The following is a 22,774-nucleotide window of genomic DNA, read 5'->3' on the forward strand; positions in this document are numbered from 1 at the left end:
GAAATGACCTTTTGTTTTTTCATTACCTCATGTGGGATGACCGGAGGGTATTCTCACACTGTAAAGGCAGTAAAGCTCACCGACAGATTTTCTAACAAAATCCTTGTGCACAGCTGCATAACATAAATCATTCCTTCCAATTTCTGAATGTTAAATGTTTTTTGTATGAAAGTTACTGCTGTTCTTGCCTGATTTTAACAAGGCTTGAGGTTTTTTGTTTGGCACAAATATTGTTGTTTTTCAGTTTTATAATCATGCTGCCCTTAGTTGTAACAATTATATGGCTGGAGTGCGAGCAAGTATAGGTTAGACTGCCAAGATATTAGTATTTTCATAATAGTCAGCTCATATTTTACAAATAAAGTGTGTGTTGTACTTAAATTATTTATTTGTAAATTCAACTGGTGCATATATTGCCAAAAAACAGACTATAGCAAAAGAAAATTCAGCTAGTGGGGTAAGAGTCGTCTTCTGGGACTAAACCCATTATTTTTACTTCCAAGTTTTGCCCTTTTTCCATGTGACGCTGCAGTGTTAAGGGATCATGTTACAATGCTTCTGGAATGAATCGACTTGCACTGCCTTAATTAAAGGTATCAAAGTAGGAACAAATAACCATGGCTGCATCTGTTGCTGCTGATTTTCTTTCACTGACATAGTATAGTGCGGGCTACTGAAGGTCTCTGTGCAGATTCGAGGTGCTCTGGCCGATCCCCAGGACATGGTAGTGCATCTGCTGAACCTTCCAAAGATCAAAACCCATCATATTCTGGGGGTTGGCAGTTTGACCAAGTGCTACCTTAATAATAAAGTCATAATGAATTGTATTTATAAAACCCACTGCCACCGAAGTAGTCTGTAAGGACTGCACCCTCTTCATGCATAGTGCTTAAAATACAAGGTAAAAAATCGAGCAAAATGATAGCTCAGAGCAGAGAGCGTGCTGGGTGGGTCTGGGGAGGGTATGGGCAAGTCTGTGCCAATTAAACTGGAAAATATTTCATTCCACTAAGCTCTAATTTAGAGATATTTTGACATGACTGTAGGTGGGAGAGATGGACTATAGCAAGTAGCTAAAGAAGGCAGATTGCTTATCCTAAGGGGAGGCAAAGCAAAATCCTTTCCCAGCTTCAGGCTCAGTGTTGGAGGCCTTAGGGAGTCTCAAGTGGAGGTGACACTCAGGCCAAAATTCAAGCAACACATTCCCAGATTGCTTGATCTTTACGTAACCTCATAATAAAAACTAGAAATTAGGGTTTTGTTGGATGCGGCAGGTAGTTCCAGTGAGCAGACAATTGCAAATAGAGCTCAGAAATGAATGCTGCAGTGAGAAGAGGCTTCAAACAGCAAGGTGGGCTGTGTGGTTGTCTCAACTTACGACCCTGTAGTGTAATGAGTACTGAGTAACTCCCACCAGCTCCAAGGCAGATAAGCACAGCATCTTGCAGAAAGCCTCAGTACCTTGTAGCATCAGAAATGAAGCTGGTCAGAGTGGTAAAACAGTGGATCAGAGACAAAGTTTGCAACAGAGCCCTGAGCTGAAAATGTCAGATCAGTTGTCAGCAAGTCATAAGGGTGACAAAAAACACTGGGATTTTATTTTATTTTATTTTAATTTTATTTGAGAATTAAAATTTGAGATTAGAAATATGCTGGTACTTTTAATACATACTGACTGCTTCCAAGTAGTATGAAAAAAAACCCTCCTTTTTTGCAAAATATTTCATAGTACTTACATACTCTGATTTTATTTTAGGAGTTCTTAATTCCTATCCAGAAGAGGAAAAAGCTAATGGCAGGAATAAGTTGGATGAAAACTGGTTTATCGGAATATAAATTGAGATCAAAAAAATCTTTCTGGTGTAATTTAAAAGGGAACTTATGGATATTTACATAGTAAACCAGTATGCATTCCCCTTCCCCCCCCCCCAGTATTTTGGCTTCTGATCTGTATGTTTGCCATTTTGCAAATGTATTTCTAGAGTTTTTATTTTAGCTGGCTAAAGAAAATACCTTTTCATATTTTCAGTTTAAGTAAAGAGGGGGAACTTTTAACATGTTGTTCTATACTCTGATCATAAAAAATAATTTTAGAACCTACGTGCAATATTTATCTTAATGAATCTGCAAGTGCTTCTGCGGGGTTATTTCTGTGTTAAAGTATTTCCAACGCAACATTAAGATTTTTTTGTTTTTCTTTCAGATACTGATGAATACAGACCACCTGTTTGGAAATCTTATTGTAAGTATCTCAACGGATATTTTTTTTTCCTTTTTTTTTTTTCCCCAAGCTCAGAGGGAGCTAGCCTTGGAGGCTGCCTTAGTCAGGTGTACAGGGCAGTAGTCCAGGCATGTTGCCCTGAGATCAGAGCACTACTCCCTTGGGAATTTCACAACTTGCTGGTTTTTGTTCCTAATAAAATAAAAAAAAACTCAACCCCCCCCCCCCCCCCCCAAAAAAAAAAAAAAAACACCAAAAACAAACCCAAACCAACAATCTTACATTCTTAAATACAAAAAAATTCTGTGTAAAGGAATGACCTGTTGTTTGGCAGCGCTGATGGAGGTTCAGTGAGATTGAAGAGAACATCTGAGACAAATGACACCATAGCAAAACATCATAGCTTCCCACAGTGTCTCACCTCTAAACTCTACTTTTTTGTAGACAGAAAAGCTAAGGTGCGAGACATTTTGAGACTTGAGGAACCACAGCAAGAAAGAGTCTTCTGTTAAAAGCAGATTTCGAAAGCAGAATGTTTGTGTGTTTAACACACTTAACAGTTTAGGGATGTCAGACTTACATTTGCATTTTCTTTTGTATATATTCCCAAGGCTTGGTGTCTTCAGGCTAAAGAGATTTGCTCAAGCAACATTTCACATGATGAAGATGTTGCTCTCTAAAGACTGGGGAGATTTAGCACCTGAGAAAATGCAGTTATTTCAAAAAGGTTTCCATCCTGCAGTGGGAGATTGTTTTCAATCAGAGATTTTGGATTGGTCTTAAAGGCTTGGTGAAAACCATGTTTAGAAAGAGAGTAAGTGTAAGAGAACAGATAAAAGTATTTTTGTCAGCTAAAATACATGTAGTAGAATTAAATGAGCATTGAAAAAAACAGCTTTTCTGTCGCCTAGACCAGTCTTCTGTTAATGGCTCATAGAGGTCAGTTGTTTCTGTTCTGTCCCTGCCATTGCCAACCTGACACATTCAAAAATCACAGTTAGACCTTAAAACTCATAAATCGGCCTTCTTGTTTGGGTTTGGTTTCCAGGTTTTGAGTTGTTAAAAGTGATCATGAGTTACATAGTCAAGATCTTCTATGCAATATAAGCATTAGATGACTTCCATAAATGAGAACATGTCTCATAAGAAATTTCAAAGAGCTTAGGCTGTAAGTAAATAGTCAGATATTGTGAAATTTGTAGTAAAAATTACAGGAGTTGGCAAAACTGCTTACGCCTTAACAGTCTAGGAATGTCAGGGTCTCTTAAAATGCATTTATGTTAATTGAAGAAAATAGGCAACATCTAAAAAAAGGCTGAAGGCTTTTAATTTGTCCACCTTGAGTGTTTTCTTTAGATGGATGACTTTGAACAGATTTTAATAATTGCCAACATGCAATTGCTGTCATGTAATTGAGACAGCTGGGACCTTGGTCTTTTTGCGAATCTGGTGGCAAAGCCTGTCTGTGCCTTTTGAATCATCATATATTATACCAGTAGTTTGTCACATGCCAAGTCAGCCACTTAATATTAAAGAATTTGCACACTGAACAATTTGAACAAGCTTTTTTCTTGCAGTGGAGGTCTGAAAGATAAAACTGAGACATTTCACTCCTTGGTATTAAACAACGTTAGTAATGATTGTGATACATTTTCATACTTGTTACCAAGATCTGTGTATTTTGCTCCCAGTTGTAAGCATTAACAACGAATCACAGCTCTGTACCTTCTGTGAGCTCGGGGAACGCTGCCTCTTTGTTTGGTTTATTCCATGCCATAATCTGTAACAGGGGGTCCAACCTCTCCAATACCAAGTCTTCATTGGCACCTTGCCAGGAGCTGAAGGCTTGGGCATGTGCAAATGTGTACTTACCCACTCTCCTACACTGTCATGCTTCGCCATGGTGAACCCTTCCCATGGTTCAGAATGAAGTGCGGAGTCATGGGGTTTGATTATATTTCTGTTTCATGATGGGTGAAGAGGAATGTCTTATTTGACTTCCCTGGCAATAATTTCAGCCAGGAAACTGGTGTTGAACAGTTTGAATTGCATACATCAATTAGAGGAGGAGGAATGGGCATCCTGTTTTGTAACTTAACTAGTCTACCTGCTGTGCTTCTGACTGGAAGAGGAGAAAGGTACTGCCTTTGGAGAAGAAGAATTTCCTTCCAGAAAATCTTTTCAGCCTGGCTTGAAGTAAGGTGGGAAACAGTTCTCAGTTTTTAGCCAATTTTGGCAGAGCATGCTGATTGTGATTCTCCACTGTTCTTCTGTGAAATTCAGAGAAATCCATATTTGCTCTGTGATTTATTTTTTTTTCCTTTGAACTTGACTCTACAGTTCTCAGAATTAGATGTGGACAAGGTCCAGTGCCATCAAATATGACTTTTACAACAGAAGCTAAGGAATCTGTGTGCTGGCAAAATAAATGGTCGTGCTATGCTTGAAATGAAAATTACTATTTTTTTATACTGGTGTGCTGTTCTTCATCACCTGCAAAAATCATTTTTGTAATACCAATACAGAATGGTAAGGATTGATTTTAGTAACATCAGGAAAAACCATTAGGTTTTTTGTTTGGAACAAAGGGAGTGAATTTTTCCATTTTATCTCATGATTGCCATATCATTGGGCATCTTGCCATTTGCTCCGTTCCCATGTAACTTAGCACATAAATACAGCGTTTGTCAGTGGAAAAGACTCGTGATCAAATGAGAAGTGTAATGAAGTCAAATCTTACTGGTTAAATCAATCTATGGTCTTATTACCTGAAGAAGGTGACAGCACATGTTATTAGACCTTGGTATTAGTACTAATGATTGAAACAAAATTTTATTTTAAAAGATTACAATTCCAAATGTCCATTGTATCAGTTCTAGAGTACTATTCAAATACTGACTTAGTGTTGACAGCCTCATTTTGAAGGTGACTTGCCAAACCAAACTCTTTTTGGGATAGAAGTTGAAAGTCACTCCTATAAGGAAGTCTGCACATTAGTACCATTACATTTACAACTGGCTCCTAAGATTTATTCTGGCTTGATGAGGCTTATTTAAAAACAAAAAAAGAAAAAAAGACAAAAAGAGGGAGGGAAGATACTAGTAAGTGCATGTCATAATTTGGGCCTTAACTGTTTTACTCTGCTACTCAACTCCTGATTTCTTTAGATCTGCAAATGCAAAGGCCATCTCTCTCGCTGTTCAGGAAGGCATCACTGACCAGTGGCAAAATCAGAGGGTTTGATTCTGCAAAGTTCTGAATGATTCTTGTAAAGTCTTGACATATTTCAGGTGACTGAGTGTGTGCCCAGCGTAGTAGGATGGGACTCCATCTGCTTACTGAAGAAAGTCTGACAGGAGCCTGATTTGACATATAATAAAATCTAATTTGTGTTTGTCACCATTCCTTTTCTGATCTAGTTGATGGAATCTTGACTGGTCTCACCTAGTTACTGCATAGTACTTGATGAATTTAATTGTAAAGATCATCAGTAATCCCGTTTTGGCTAGCAACATTCTTTTTTCTGACCACATGTAAGTAATTTTTGAGACCTTCATATATGTATCCTTGCATTAAATCTTGCAGAAAGTGTTCTTTATTTAAACAGCAGTATTTAGTGTTAAAATGCCTAACTTATACAATGACTCTGTATTAATCAGAATTTAACTTCTGCCTTCTCCCAGTGTATCAGTTGCAACAGGAAGCTCCCCATCCTAGAAGGATAACCTGCACTCGTGAGGTGGGTATTATAAAGGCTGGTTTTATAGAGTCCAATAATTCCAAGTCTATACATAATGGTGTCCAACCCAAACAGCGGTTCCCTGGGACACTTGGTGCCATGATTAGAGTAAGTAGCCTTGGGGGCACTGGTACCTGGAAATCCATTTGATCTAAAAATAAAATTTAAAAGCATTTTGCGTATGATGTGTATACCAGAGAATCATTTACTGGGTTTTGATTCTTAGGTACGTGGAAACATGCCTTTTCTCCTCCTTTTTCGGTCAGAAATTCACAGACACAAGAGCAGAGCTGTACAGGGGAACTATGCACCTGTTTGTGCAGCCATTGCTGCTAGATGTGTGCAATAAATCAACAGAGGGAAGACTGAAACCTCCTCTGATTCTGTTATCTGAGTCGTAGTACTTAAGACTCATTAATACTAGTAGCTAAGCTATGCAGAGCCACAGATTTTAAGGATCCAAATAGTAACAACGGGATCCTGTTGATACACAGTGATACAGAAGCACCTGCTCATGGGGTCAGTTGTTGTGGCAGACTGCAAATTGCTAGTGTACCCTTGAGCTGCCGTCCAGCAGCGCAGCACCTCTCCAGAGCTGTGGTGCTGGAGGGTTTAACTGATACCAAACATCCGTGCCAGCAAGATTTTACTCATAACTGCATCTCTCTTGCAGCTTCCGTCAGTAACCTGGGAAGCATTAATTTCAATTTCAAAAATCCTGAAATGTTAGGCTTGACTTGTTAAGCAGTATTACAAAACACAGCTCTTACTGAGTAACCACTCAAAGTTATTACATTGCTGCAATAGAACTTAAACATTTTTAACATGTGCCAAGAGAAAGGAAATTAATCTTTGAAATATTTTAGTCACTTTGACGTAGTATTACATACAGAGGGACATAGCACTGTCAGGAACATTAATAGCTTACAGTCTAGATCACGAGGAGGATTACTTCACAGAATTAAACAGGCATTTCTCTGTCATCTTTTCAAATGCCCAATTGTGAGTCTGTGAAGTAGTCTGTCAATTTTTAAGATAAAAAGTAGAGACTTAACAGAAGTGAAATACTGCATTTAGTGGAAGCACTCTTGTTTTCCTTTGTTAATTTGATAGATTTGTATTTTTATGAAAAGTATAGCTATAGCTGATTGCACCTAAGCAAGACATAGCTATAGGAAAGACCAATACATGAATTTTACAAGAAGCATTGTAGAAAAAGGTTTTCTTTTAACCAGTGTTTCCACTATTAATGAGGGTCCAAGCAGTGGTATTCTTGTTAAGGTTGTTGTGCAGACATCTTGTGTACATCAAATAAGGTGGGATGGAGCTTTGAAGGAGAGATGTATAAAAAACTAAGATCTGAGCCATGAAAAAAATGGAGGTTTTCCAGTTTTTTATTCCCATTGCAACATTATTAGGAAGGTTCTCTTCTATTTTGTGTTCCCTATGATAGGGTTTTTCATTACCTTAATATACAAAATATCTGGAGTCTTGTAGGAGCTTAGTCTTACAATACAGGTTTGTGATTGTATAGAGACTGTACAGAGTGCTCACCTGGATAGGATGAAGTATTTTACTCCCTGCCTTCAAGGGATTGTGTTTATTGTTGTTAAGTTCTGTTGTACAGTTGCTTTTTCCTTCCTCTCCTCAAAAGTATTTCACTGGTGGAAGAAGTGCTAGTGTGTGTGTAGGTATATATATATATATATATGCATATTGTAAAATGTATGAGAGCTGTTTGGTAGCCTTCTGACACTGTTCACTGAGGTGCTGACATTATGCCTGTACAATCACTGTAGTCTTTTATTTGCTGAGTCTTATCTCGGAGCTCTGCTATTATTTACTCATGTAGTGACAAACTTACATGTCATGGTCAAGACGGACAAACAACAAGTACGCATTCTTATAGTATAAGCAAAGAAGGGTTTTTTTTATTACTACAAGCCAGCAAATTTATACCCATTATACTTGTTGCCTTGTACATATGTCTGTCCCTTATTGGTCAAAAAGTTGTCAGAAGTTGTTTTTCTTACACCTCATTGGGTGACTTTTTCAGGTTCCTTATCACAACTGCAACGGTCGACACATTCCTTAAACTTAGTTTCCCAGGCATGCTTCTCATCCTTTCTTGTTCTCTCACAGGAACACTGTAATCTTGTCAAGGTCAATATCCTCTCCAGGCCCCTCGGTCTAGCCGAGGTCCTCCACAATTCTCCCTTTTTGTTTTTGCGCTAAATATGCCATGTGAATTGTCCGCTGCAGGGCCCTTTGCAGCAAGGACAGCACACATGGGAGGATGCTCAATACAATGATAATAATTGCCAATATTAATAATCCTGTTTTCAATACTCCCTTTAACCACCCTTCAATCCCCCGAGGTCCTCCACACTTACAGTGTATGCTTATAATGTTGCCTGGCTCTTGTGGTGATGAGCAACAGTTCTTCAGTTTCTTCAGTTAGATGCTTTGAGAGCCTCAGTTGTGAATGTTTTAATTCCTACAGAATTAGAATCTTCATTTTTTCTATATACCTTTTGGTTTCTTTAAAAAAAAACCAAACCAAACAACAACCAAACAAAAAAAAAAACATAATAGAAATGTAAGGAGTGGAAAAGTACCATCACATTAAGGAAATCTTACAGCAGATAACTTAACAATTGTAATTGTTTTGCATGTCGACTGCACAAATGCATATGTACCCTGTAATTAGGGAAAAACTGTAAACTGATAAAGGGGTCCAGCATACTCAATAAGATCTGTTGGCACTATATCCCATGCTAGTTTCACTGCAGAGAACTGCTTTGGGGTCTTTCTGCTCTAAGTGATCAGAAGTCACAAGCAAATTTTTTACTAAGTTCTCCTTCGCAGTATTTCTTAGAATGCTATTAGCCTATCCAGTCAGATAAATGGAGATATAAATGTGTATTCAGTATCTGAAAATCAAAAATGTCTCCTGCCTCTGGAGTGCTGGAAATCCTTCAGCTATTAATCTGATCCAGATTGGCTTCTTTTTAGAATCAAACAAGAGACCTACTCTTGCCAGCCAAATATAAAAGCAACTATGTAAAACTTCCTCAAATACGAATCACACTGACCACTATAATTTTCTCATCCTTGTTATCACTGAATTGTAATACTGTTAATTATAAAATTTTATTAGCTATTATACAGGTGGCAAACTGAAAAGTTGGACTGTTTTAGGGAGGAAAAATTTGCTGTGGGTGAGTGGTGTCCTGCATGAACTAATCATCCAAGCTCTTTGGAGGGTATCTGAGCTTACTGCATTCCTACATAGAGAGGTCCTCCTCGTCTAATTCTATAAGAAGTTAGTCTGTTAGAGTCAATGGGGAACTGCCAAAAGTACCACAGGCAATCAAAATACTCTGCTAAGTCCTGTCATCACTGAAGAAAGAAATGTAACACATTAGTAGTGTCTATAATATCATATTTTCATTAATTTATTCCAAAACAAGATTATAACATATGACAAACTTTAAGTGTAAAACTTTACTTGTGCCAGAGGGAACAGAAAAAGAAGAGAGACATTCTGTGTTCTAAAATAGCTTTATCCTAGCCCCTGAGCTGCAGAGTAAACCTGTGTCTGCACCATGAATGTTGTTGTAGGAACTGAGAAATAAAATCTGCAGGTTTTAGAAACCAGTGAGAATTGAACTAAAGAAAATAGAGCTATGAAAGAACCAGTCAGTTGCAGGTATTTAGCTGCAGAACAGAACATGTTAAATACACATTTTCTCATTAAAGAATCCATTTACTAAAACAAAGCTCTTTGAATCTTGTTTTTACCTAATAAAGGTAAAATTGAAAAAGAATACATTATCAGTATGCATATTCCTATTTCTGCATTAATTCGTTATAATGCAGGTAAGTGTTTTTCATTATAAGTATTGAACAACTTATGCAGCTGAGCCAGTTTTGAAGTGAAAATATATTCAACGAGCAGTAACATGTTTAACCTTTCTCTCTGGTCTCAGCCTCTCCTGCTAGTGTTGAGCTTTGTGATCTGCTCTTTCTCAGCAGGGTTTCTATTAGCAGCCATGTGTGAGTCAGTGGGGAGCAGAATCTTTTCCTAAGTGGTTGAATTATTCAGCTGTGTAAACAAATTCATAAATATTAGGAAGAGAATTTTGGTCCAGAGAACATCAAAGAGGTCAGTGGGAAGGAACAACATGTAATTTGGTAACATATTAGCACCTAAATTGCTCCTCTTGCCTTATTGTATTCCACTTGTTGACATAAGCAAGAGTGATGATTAGGGGGAAAAGCACTTGTTAAAGAATAATTGGAAATCACACCGTAAAAATGCAAAGGCACGTGTTGTACAAGTGCTGATACTGAGAGGTGTATTCAACAGAATGACCTACTTAACATGGAATGCTTCTCAAATACAGAGAATTCAAGTTTCTGCTCTGTTACACCAGTTTCATATCAGAGCAACACACAGATCAGTGGAGTGACACTGAGGTAAAAAGAGCATTGCATTCGTTTGGGATTTTTTTTATTGTGAAGGTGCAGCAGAGCCAAGGCTTTTAACACTGTATGATGTTCATTTGTAAACTTGATGATTCCATAACATTCTAAGGTTGTCTGACTTCTGCGTGAGGCTTACATCCAAATTGTAATGTTGTTTGTCCAATTAATATTGTATTACCTCCCTGGAACTTATATTTGGTGTGCATATAATCTTTTATATACACATGTGTGTGCGCGCACATGCAGGCATATTTATAGCATCCTTGCCTGCTATATGAAGGCACTCCATGATAAATTTTAAATAACTATGTATGAAAAAATATCAAACAGACAAATGATGGAGATAATTAAAATCACTGACCTTTTCCATCCTATTAGGAGGCTTCGTCGTAATTCCGTGCTAGTAGTTAACAAGCCTGTTAAACAGCATCTCTATGTAGTCTTGTGAAAATGGCCTCTGTGAGTAGCCAAGAAACATAGCATAGAGTGGGCATATATAATCCACATCCTTGTTAGAGCTGTTCTCAAAGATGGCTTTACCTGTACGATATTCACCCAGAATGACTTCCCAACTTTCATGGTAACTAAGCTCTTTTCCAAAGGAACGGCTACTGTAAGGCACTTGCAAGTCTGCTCCATTTATCTGTTGGTAAACTTGGTTTCATTGGCTTCACGCCTCAGTTTGAATAAATCAGGAACAAAACAATGGTGAATATCTTGCTGACCTTTGTGTTTCTTGCAGGTATTATAGTGAGACCTGAATCTTTCCTGTGGCCTCTGCATCAGTGCTATACAAATAAGCACACTGAAAACAAATATCTCACAATTTTTTTTTCTAAGTTAGAAGCAGGTTTTAAAACTGTACCAAACACAGGCTAAACAAACCACAATAGGAAATGTTTCCCATAAATAGAAAGTCCTGAGAAGTCCAAAGACTTAGCATTTAGCTGATCTTCACTGGATACAGAGAAAATGAAGTAGCAAAGGCTGCCTCTACTCATGCTCAATGACACTTTGGTCCAAAAATACTGCCAGAGCAGAAAGAAACTCTGCAGAGGATAATTGCACTGTATTGCCAGCTAACAGCTTTACTTAAAATGACTGATTTCTTGCCACTGCTTTGATTTTATTTAGAAATGTATTTCCTGTCTCAGGTGGGTTTTAGTTCCAGTCCAGATGGATGTTTTGCTTTTGTCTCCTTAACTTAAGGCTGACTGAGTGTGAAAGTTAGGGTAATGAAGCTTCTGAACTGTTTTGGCTTTCAGTGCTCATGTGCAACTGGAGGGTGCCTGCAATTGCAATTTGTAGAAATACAGTCTGGCAGGAACTTTGTGAAGTCCAGGCGGACACAAAAGACCAAGAAAGCTGCATGTCACTTCTAGTTCTGGTGCAGCTAAGGATGCCTGAAGTAAGAACAAATGCTACACCGCCTTTTATGCCTAAGTTGCCATGAGTATAGTTGGTGTAACGACACTTGTAGGAAGCATTATAGAAAGCTGGGGAACAGTGTTTACTGTCTTATATGGTAAATTTGGCGTATGGGAAATCAGCGTGTTTTCCTAAGTTCACATGCACTGCACTAAGTGTGTGTGTAGCCCAGCTAATTCTGAGTGAATTAGAAGGCCCCTGCTGAGTTCTGATGGAGTTGCCTTAGAGTCTAAATTTATGCATTCAATCTAGGTGTCAAAAAACCCTAATACTATCATAAATTTAAAAAAATCATGAAAAAAACCCCAGAACACCAAAACCCAGGCAATATAACTCAATGAATTGGGGTTCCAGTTGCACTGAGCCTTATACAAGCAAACAGCGTTACACATCAACATTTATACTGAAGTTTTTGTGACTTGGTAAAACTGATTAGTAGAGACTCAATGTTAGCAGAAGTGGTTATTTTCCTCTTTAACTCATCATCCACCAAGATGAACTGCAAACCCAGCTACGATTGCCTAGAAGTCCAGCAGAGCTTTTCTCTGATGCTTTGCTCCAGTCATCTACAAGTTCACATTTTCAAATGTTTGCACACAGAGTATAATACTATAATTTGTCTTAGGATTTGCAAGTACTCTGAAGATGCCCTGTCACGTTACTAATTCATTTCCAGTTCTGTCATATAAATTCACTGTATTCACTGAGATAAATATAAAATCTCAATAGGCAGACCACACAATCTTACTCACAACAGGATTTTTTAACAACTGCCTGAGTCTAGTGTCTTGTCTTGAGAGTTTTAGTTAGAAATTGTTGCAAGCTTCTATAATAACAACAATAACATGTTTTCACTTTTTCTCTGTTCATATTGCTATCTTCCTATTGAAGAAATAGCCAACATTTAACAAAAAATATGTAAGACTTTTTTTTCTTTTTTGGAATCATCCAGTATTTTCAGGCCCTTTGAAAATAGTTATCACATTGGTCAACTCTTGTTTGCTGTTACATAGGAAAAGAAAATCTTTTAGAGCATTATAAGTCTTTCCAGTGATGGAATGATTTTTCAAAAGTGATGAACCATCACAATAGCTTTTTATTTGCTGGGGATGTGGAAGAGTTGTGATTAGACTGTACACCAGGATGTATTTTTCATTGTTTTGGACATCTGAAATCTTTTACACTCCACTGAGATAACTGGAGAGAAGTGTTAATTTTAATAGGCTTTTTTCTGAAAAGATGGAAAAAAGAAACTGAAGTGGCAGTTTACTGTGAGAGTTTTGTGTTTTATTATAGCTGGATCGTTTTATACTCTTGTAGTTCAGGTTGTATAATTGTTGAATTTTACTCCCCAAAGAGTTTTTCCTCCTTTAAATTTAGCAAGGAGGGATAATCTGGTGGTTTAGATTATTGAGCTGATTTCTGGGAGGTCTGCAGTTCCTCACTTGTCTCTAAACATCCTGGACAATTGCAGATTAGTTACTTTGTCTGAAATACTTAGGAGGCAGATTGTGTTCTGACACCCTTGCATGTTGTGTGCATTTACACTGTATGGTCTCTAGAGCATGGACATGCTGGTATTACACAGCATAATGTATGCATACCTGTTGCGGTCTTTTAGGCGATACTACAGATCACACAATTTAGTGAAGTCAAGAAGTGCAAGACTTAGGCACTTGATCATTTAATCTACCACTTGCCCTCACTCTGAGGGGATATGGTAGCGGCTTAATTTCTTGCAGCAGTGGCACCAGCAGCTCTGTGATAGAAGATAACTTGTAAATTTAAGAGTTTTATAGATATTTCACTGAATTAGTGCACTTAATGATATAGCATACTTACACCCATGGAATGAATCTTTTGTTTCCCCTTTTTGGCAATTTGTATGAGCAATACTTAATGCCATCAGTTTGTATTAGCAGAGCCCTGAGAATGACATGATCCAAGCGGCTCATTCTTTCTCGCTCTGTTTTAAGCCATTCAGAAGTACAATGTTTCCCAAAGGTTTGCCTTTGGTTTCCCTATATTCCACGCACAGGGAAAATCCTGGGATAGTAGGTGATTTTTGTCTGTACTTTCACGTTATATCCCTTTCTATTTTTAATATTATATTATGGACAGTATGCTTACTGTATGGGTTCACTTGTTATGAAACATTACAATTTCTGTTGTTTCTTCTAGGTAGAGAACAGACCAAAATATTATGGAAGAGAGTAAGTAACATACATCTCTGAAAGTGTTTCATCCAGATGTGTTTGTTGATAATAGTTACAGAAGAGGTTGCAAGTGTTTGCTCTGGGCCCCTTGTTTCTTCTATGTGTTTTACAGCAGTGTGTCTTGCTCACCGTTGGATTATTATGGCAGTACCATCACTTCTGTCTGCCTAAAATTACAGCTGCATTTTCTGATGGGTACGGATATCATTGAGTGCTACCTTAAGTGAGAAAAACATAGGTTTCTGTACTTTCAAAGGGTTGTCTCTTTCTACCCCCACCTCCAGTTGGCTTTTGCAAAAGGTGTTTGTGTGCAGGAAAAAAAAGATTTGAATCACAAATGCTATATACGTGTACAGTATATATGTGTCTTCTATTGCAGACTGCTAAGGCAAAGATGGTTAGATTGAGTGTGGGGAAAAAAAGCAGATCTTATTTGGGTTTATTTTGGTAAAAGATGTGTAGTATTGCTAACTTATTACACCAGTAATTACTGAGATTATATGCAGTCCCCAAGATTTTAGCAAATTGCCATAATATCCCCGAATGCTGCAAAATGTTGGATTGCACGCCACTAGCACAAAACATGAAGTCAGCAGGAGAAAATGGATTTATTTCTACATAACAAATTGATATGCAGATTTAGAAAGCGATATACTTGTTTCATAGATATTTTTTCACAGAAGCCTTTCTAAACCATTTAAAATGACTTCAAATGCAGGCAGAAAGGGAGATTAATTTAAGGCATAGACTCCTAAAAAGCAGTCATTTTCATGTTTGTTTCTTTCTTAATTACCATGGTTGGTGGTTTTTAAAAGAGGAAAAAGTGATTTAAAAGTAAAAAGACGTGTTTCAAAAAGTCTTTGTTCCTTAGATTCCATGGGATGATCTCAAGGGAGGAAGCTGACCAATTATTAAGTGTTGCAGAGGGAAGCTATCTCATTCGTGAAAGCCAACGGCAACTTGGAACCTACACTTTAGCATTAAGGTTGGTAATTAATACTTCATTTTTAAATTTATAAAAAATACAAAAGACTGTACTGTGTTGTTGACCTTAGTGCTTAAACTTCTTGTGATTGTTTTAAGATTTTTCAAAAATCGTGGTACTTTTTTACCCTAGTTACAGATTTGGTATCTTTAACCTTCCCTAACCCTTTCTGAAGTGTAAACATTCCTTACTGTTTGCACCATCAGGATAATAGCAATTGTGGTTTTTCTGGTGGTGCTTCATTTTGCCCTTCTCCCAGTATGTTACAGTGACCCCATGTAGACATTGGGAGAGCAGGTGGTCAAGAAATAAAAGGCATCTTCTGAGTTCACCTGACTAGTCTACTGTGGGTTACTTGCTAGCTAGCTAGCTAGCTGTTGCTGAACAGCAATTAGTTCTCTCTAGTCCCTCTGTGGGATGGCCAATAAATCAGGAGGGTTTTTTTATCTGAACACCTGTTAGCTAACAATGTTTGCAGATCTGTTTCCTTGCTCTGCAAAATTCTGGCAAGTGGAACAGATATAAATAAAAAACTGAAATAAAACCTGAAATTAGAAAACAACTTAAATAGTTGTAAGTTTTAAATAGTTTAATTACTTCTAGATAATGGAGGTTATTTTGGCCTGGGCTGTACACCTAAGTACTCAGATGGGAGATGGTGATTATTAGCAATGTTTTGAAACTAAGTGGGACAGAAAAACATTGAAGGAGAAGATGCAGTTCCTGAAAGTTTTATATGGGTAAAATAAGTTTACAATTAAAATAAGAATATCTTGAAATAATAGGCTGTGATGAATTAGTTCTCTTTTTCGGGGCGGGGGGGGGTGGTGGTGGTGGTATATGTTACTGAGTTATTTGTTTTTGTAGTAATAAGAATCCAAATAGAAACATTATTAACATTTACACTGGTTTACATTAACAATGTGAATAAATTGGTGTTGCTTATTAGGGCCTAATACTCCATGTCATCTACTTCTGCACTTGCAATATTCATTTAAAGCTAAAAAGAAAACAGTTGTCATAACACCTGGCTTGAAGACAGAACTCCTGCCTCTTGCTTCTGACAGTGCAGAAAGCACAGTGCCTATAGGCTGTGAAGGATGAAGCTGCTGAGTGTCTTGCAGGAGGCATTGATATAGCTTGTTTTACAAATACTCCTCCAGTCCAGCAGGTCAAAAGATGGGTCTTTTCTAGGTTTGATGGCATCTCTTTCAAACTGGAAAACCTTTTTGAAAGCAATGAAGTCTATTTTTACACCCAATAGAAAAGAGAATGGATAGCTGTTGGTGATCAATTTGGGAAACAGCTTCAAATGATAGCAAAGCTGTTATCATTGATTTATTTTGAGGAAATCCAGCATTTGGCAAAACACCTCAGTATCTGAAACTGCAGCACGTTGCAGCCATTTCATTATGTTGAAGCACTGGCTGAATGACTTCTATGTTAAGAGTGGTAGTCTGGGTGGCTGCTTTCCATCCCACAGCAAGTAATGCTCTATTGTCTTGATGATGGCCTTTAAAGTACACGAATGAGGGTCTTTGCTCTCATACCTTAAGTGAAAGTTCTCTGAACTGCAGCGCTCTGTCTTCCACACGTAGGAATTCTACCACTAGGATTTCTTTTTCTCTCTACTAGGAAGTGTAGCAGGAGTCTGCATTTCCATTGACTGGAGGCAGAGTTTAGCTCAGTTTTCATTGTTCCTCTCCCGGGAATAATATATGCAGGTTATACCCATTAGGCAATATTCCCACTGACTGTGTTGCTGACCTTGTAGCATATCTTAATGACTAGGTAACTTCTGCAGTCTGTCTGTTCATCCTGACTGTAAGAAGTTTGCTGTGATTGCCATGATGAGTTTATGTAATTTTACCGGTATTTGATAGCAGTTTTTGAGACCATCATTTGTATTTGTGTCACTACACTGGCAGATGGCAAAGGTAGATCTGTCCGCAGCTTAGATAATCCCAGCAAGAATTTCAGAATGTCATCTCCTTGGCCAGAAACAGAGCTTGTCAGTAGGGTGGTATGTATGGGAAAAACCTTTCCAAGTTTGGTGGAAGGCTTTGATTGACTTCAGGGTCTCCAATTTCACCCTTTCTTTTCTAGCTGTGTGAATCAAGTTTGGTCTTTTCATACTAGGCTTAAATGCCACTCTGTCGTTCAAGCAGTCATGTTAATTTTAAGATCACTTCTGTAGGATTTTTGCTTTTCCTTCTTTACCTTTGTTTTACTCTTTAGAAGGTGTGGGAGAAAAGAAAACTCGGTTAGCTGTTAGTTTTATATAAAGAAACAGACACAGAACAGGTTTCACATCATTTTACCAAGTTAACCCAACAATGCTGAAGAGGTGCTCTAATCCTGCAATAACTAACATAGTGACAAAACATAAAATGGAATATCCATGTTTTATGATTGTTTTTCAGGGACGCTTTGGAAAATGAATGGAAAATGTTGAGTAAAATTTAGATGTTTGAGGGTACCCATTGACTCTTGTCATAAATACTTGGTTTCCTCTGTATTTCTGTGTATCTACTGAATCTATCTTTCACTGTGTGTGTTTGTTGCCTGATTTGTCTGTCTTTGACAGTCTGTCAACTGTGATTAGGACAAATTGGAAACTACCTATGAAGTATGATTGCATCATAAAATCCCAGTTCATTGAGACCTAAAAGTCTTGTGGAAACATTGGGTAGGACCAGCTGCTGTTGAGACTGAGACAGGGTTGTTTCCTGGATGTCATTTTTTCTGCTGGGTGGCAGGCAATTCAGTAATACAGACAGCTCCGCACGCCCAGCTCTGGCAGATGTCTTCTTCCTGTGTTTGTGTCAGTGTCCCTGGGAATCCTGAAAAACCCAGTCCATCCAGTCGTGAAAAGCAGTTTAGTGAAACAGGATCATAACCCTTTCTGTTGGCAAGGTATGATGTCTCTGTAATGAAATATTTCCGGTCTTCATTTCTGCAATGGAAAAAACAAGCTTTTTGTGCTTCATCCTGAGGACCCAAACCAGCCAACTCCTCAAATTGTCATGGAAGAATTTGAATGCTACATTTGATTCCACCAGCTATTGTAGCTGATGTCTAAAATTTCAATGGTATGTTCATACCAGCCATTGGTGAAGTTTTGAATTTAGTTCCAATTGTAGTTCTGTTTGTCTAATATTTTGGTTTGGTGCTACTAAATTAAGTGAAGGCACGGTGTCCTCTGCATCCTTGGAATTCAAAAAGAAAGATATCCTGGTGTTTGTTGTTTGATTTATTTATTTTATATTACAGTTTATTTAATCAGCTTCAACATCAGGTATCTGATGTGTTGGTAAAGTTTCTAAAATAGTTAAATTGGAAGTTAGAAAAAACGCTACAGATAACCCTTTGGCTACAAAGCAAGCTAGGTGAGACATAAAGGTAGAACTCAGAATCCCTATTATGACTGCCCATATTTGTGAATACATCATCTTCTATGTTGCAAATCTGATAGAGATTAATGAACACAAGCTCAACTTTGTAAAGTGAGTATTTATTTTCTTCTGGAATTATTAAAGAAGATCACCTCACAGAGAGCTATATTATAGGGGAAAAACAATTACATTCTCTCTTGTTCTGTCTCTATCCTTATTGCTCATTCTCTTCTAGACTGTACTTACAGTGGGCATCTTCCAGAGATGCTCAGATTGTCTTTGCTCTGTACTGAAGATTTCCACTTGTTTAACAACTTAATCCTTCTAGAAGATAAAGAATAAACTGTTAATGCCACAAATCATAACTCCTTTGTAGGCAGACAGAATTCACAGTTTTAAAAACATGTTTTTGTGAAATCTGCAACAGATTGGACAATCATACTAAGCTACAGCCTTCAGCTACAGCCAAAATGCACAGAATGCAAATGCAGTTGGTGCATTAAGGTTCTTTTTTGGACTGTTCTACTCCTAACACGGCTCTTCTGCATCTCACTTCTTTTTAAGTTAGTCTAAGGGATGCCTTAAGTCATCATAAAATGGGCAGATCTGGGGAGAGATCTGGGTAATTGTCTGCAAAGAGCTTCTCCCCACTTATGTATCTCTGTTACTGTATTAGCAAGTTCTCTGACTATGAACATACTGGGTCAGATCAAAGGACCAGTTCGTAGTCCAGTCCAGTATCCACTTTTTGGTAGCTATTAATAGCAGACGTTGAAAGAAAAGTGTTAAGAACAAGATGAACATGTAGTAGTAGTTCTCTGGTGTGCTCTCCCAGCTGCTGAAAATTTGCTGTTCACGGACTTCTGAGCAGAGTTGTTATCTTTGCTATTTTTTCAGGCTTTTGATGGAGAGATTTTTGATTTTTGTCTAGTGGCTTTCTGAGCACATTTTTGAACCCTCATAGACTTTGGTGTTTACAACTGTAGCACGAGTTCCGTGCCTTAACTACATTTTATGGGAAGCAGCATCCCTGTTGTTGAAGATTCTATCTCACCATTTTATTGGATGCTCTCTTGTTTTTGTATTATGAGAAACAGTGAACAATTGATGTCCATTTACCTTTTCCGTGCCATTCACGTCCCCGTTATTGTTCTTTTTACAGGTTGATGAGTCCTAGGCTATACATTCAGGTTTTGTGGTGAAGCTGTTCCATACCCCTCATCATCTCTGTCATCTTTCTCTGTACCTTTCTCTCACTCTTGTGATGATCTTTTGGAGATGAGGGGACCAGGACTGCACATCCTGTTCAAGATAAAGTGGGCCATGGAGTTTTCTTTCTTTGTTCTCTAAACCTTTCTAAATGAATTTTTGACCACTGTGGGGCATTAGCCTCTGATGCTTTTATAGAACTAGCTTTTGTAGATCTAAAAATCTTGTTCCTGAGCTGCAATAGCTACCGACATAGCCTAGCACCGATTAAATGACCAAATATAGGACAGGACAAATAATAGCTTTTGCAAACTTAACCAAGGCAGTCAAATAATCTTAGTTCAATGCTGTGGAATAGTTACCTGAGTTCAAAGTGAAGATTTTGAGTATTTCTTCTTTAGTAAGGTAGGAAAAGTGATTCTTACCCAAAAAAACTTTTCAGTTACTAAGGTTGCCAGTGAGTTACTGTAAAATCTGCTTTCGGCTTCTATAAGAAGCTGCATTTTGATCATCTTCTGATGAGCTATTTTTGTCTACTTGCATCCATTATTGTGCAATTAATTTGCATCATGACTTTTAAGACGGACCACCTTTTAAATCTAAATTTGAAACAAAAGAGGTCTTGTTTTCAGAAAACAAGTTTCTCCGAATTTGTAACAGAGGTAGAAGTATGTTCTTAGGGAAAAAGAAAATAATAATTTAAATGTTGTTTTAAGTGTGAGTTTGGCTAAGTATTCAGAGCTGTCCTTCAAATAAAATTGAAGTTCAGAGCCTAAGAAGGCCTGTGAAATTGTATCAGTTCAGACACCGGATAAAGAGAATGAAGCATAAACAGAAATGAGAGCAGCAAATCAGCACCGTATATATTTAATGCCTGTACTTAATCATGGATGTGGTTTCTCATAGCTTATTTACAAAAAAAACCCACAGCAGAATTCAACAATGTTTACTAATTAATTAATCAGAGAATGCCACTGAAAATGTTTTGCAATCCTGAGGTTTAAAAAAATTACTAACGAGAAAATTATTGTAGGTGTGTATGTGTGTCCATACATATCAGCAGTCCCTGTGACAACAAAGATACATAAAATACATTGTAATGTTAATTAGGTGTTCCAAACAGATGAGAAGAACTGAAAATTCCTAATCAACTCCTGGAGGTATTAGATCTGCTTTTAAATTTGGCAAAAGAGTAGTACAGTGCTTAATGCTAGGACCTATAGCAAATGACAGTAACAATAAGACATGGTTTGCAATGTAGCCTTTTGTGATTGAGAGCTTGTTTAATAATTAGGACGAGGATAAAGAGGAAACGGGTAGAGATTGTACTAGTGGTAGGCGTTGAAGTGTGATGGTACTGCATGTTCTTTTGAGCAGATATCTGCTGTAGCACGTTTAGTTGGTTACCATGGTTTCCCTTCCTGCAAATTCTATTGTGATACTGAGAATGAATCGAAATAAGGTTCTGCAGCATGATTTAAAAAAAAGGCAATAATGTTAGCCATGATTATGAGTCATGTTTTCTTTATGTTTGGGGGTTAGGGCACGTTCAAGATTATGTGGCATCAGGAGAGAATTCTTGAGGCAAAATAAATGTCAAAATTAGTAATCCTTAGTTTAGTCGACCAACTGCATGTATTGTGCAAGAAACTGATACACATGTTCTCTCTCCTTAAATTATGAATTGTGTTAAGAAACTAGCCACTGATAATTTAAAAGGAGACATAATTGGTAGGCTATTAGAGCATAACACTGCAAATTAACCTTTTTCATTTCAGAGGACAATTGCTTTGGTAGCCGAATGCTGTTCATTTTCAGGGGGCTTTTTTGGTATACATGCTCTTCTAGAACACGTGTTGATTGCCATGGGATTACTTACGCATGTAAAATTCAGCATCTGCAAAAGGCTTCTTGAATTCAGAGGTTAAAACTGTGCATCTGCATTCTGCTGGAAAGCATCATACAGGCTGGGACATGGGAGAGGAATTGGGGAACGAAGAATTGTTTGAAACAAGTTTCTCTGTGATAATAGCTGAATTACATTTTTTTAATTAAGAATGTATCAAAATTTGGTCATAGTTTATCCTGAATCCACAGCGGATCTATAAGTAGTCAGAAGGAGCCCAGCAAAACAGTAGGTGACTGCATCCCTTCACTTTACTGTGGTAACGGTATTCTGACATCATGCTAGTTGGTAGGAAAAAATGATAAAGACCATTTTAAAGACTAAACTTTGCACACCTTTCTATCTGTGTATTTTTTTACCTGATTTGCAAATGGAGTGATTGACAGTAGCAAGGGCTGAATTCAGTTTCTAGAAACCTTTCTAAAATATTCACGCAATATTCCCTGGTTGCTAGCTGAAAAACCTGGGAAACTATATATACATATGTGTATACAGATACACGCACAGACACCAACTTTAAAGCTTAGCTGCATTAAATAGAATTGCTGCAAAATGTGATCAAACCTATCTGTGGGATAAATATGTTTCAGCCTGACCCACTTTGATCAGTTTTCTTTATTCTGCATGAAAAGGCAAAAGAGTGCTTCTTCCTCTGTGGCCAGGTGAAGCTCTCAGGGAGGGAGTCTTCCTTCTCCCCCAGGCTTAGCCCATCACACTTTCATAGGCGCAGAATTCAGGCGAGTTTCAAAAATTGGCCGCTCGGGTATCTGCAGCTTCTTTTAGGTGAAAGAAACAGTTCATACTTAAAGCTGTTTTAATAGGCTAACACAACTGGTATGCCAGCTAATATGCTAGGCTTTTTTTTTTTTTTTTTTTTTTTTTTTTGTCTTGTGAAGAGCCAAATATTTCTTTCATGAAGGCTTAAATTCTGCTGAAACTAAAGCTGTCATTCTGTTGGCTGGGTACATCACACAAGCTAGTGCTAGCCCCAGGGGAAAGCGTGCTGATAAATTTTGGAGCTTGCTTTTCTGTTCTAAAGTAAAACAACTGGACCTCTATTTAAATGCTCTTCTATGTAAAAGAAGTTTCTTTTCCTGTATAAAAATTTCATACTAGATAATACACTCTGTTACTTTGTCAATAACGTGGAAGGTTCAGCTACCAGTAAATAGCATAGGAGTCCC

The 22,774-nt window shown here is 37.7% G+C and overlaps 1 protein-coding gene across 3 annotated transcripts in view; it reads left to right on the plus strand.

The window, feature by feature from the left end:
• The window catches only part of CHN1 (chimerin 1), a 107,508-nt gene that overhangs the window by 21,267 nt on the left and 63,467 nt on the right, over positions 1-22,774 (plus strand). For all 3 annotated transcript variants that reach the window (XM_049830018.1, XM_049829927.1, XM_049830111.1), the window contains 4 exons: positions 2,204-2,242; positions 5,905-5,960; positions 14,061-14,092; positions 14,967-15,080. In XM_049830018.1, the coding sequence (XP_049685975.1) occupies positions 2,204-2,242; positions 5,905-5,960; positions 14,061-14,092; positions 14,967-15,080 (241 nt within the window). The remainder of the gene's footprint in view (positions 1-2,203; positions 2,243-5,904; positions 5,961-14,060; positions 14,093-14,966; positions 15,081-22,774) is intronic.

Source organism: Accipiter gentilis, chromosome 1 (assembly GCF_929443795.1).
Source record: "Accipiter gentilis chromosome 1, bAccGen1.1, whole genome shotgun sequence".
In the NCBI taxonomy this organism is placed as follows: domain Eukaryota; kingdom Metazoa; phylum Chordata; class Aves; order Accipitriformes; family Accipitridae; genus Astur; species Astur gentilis.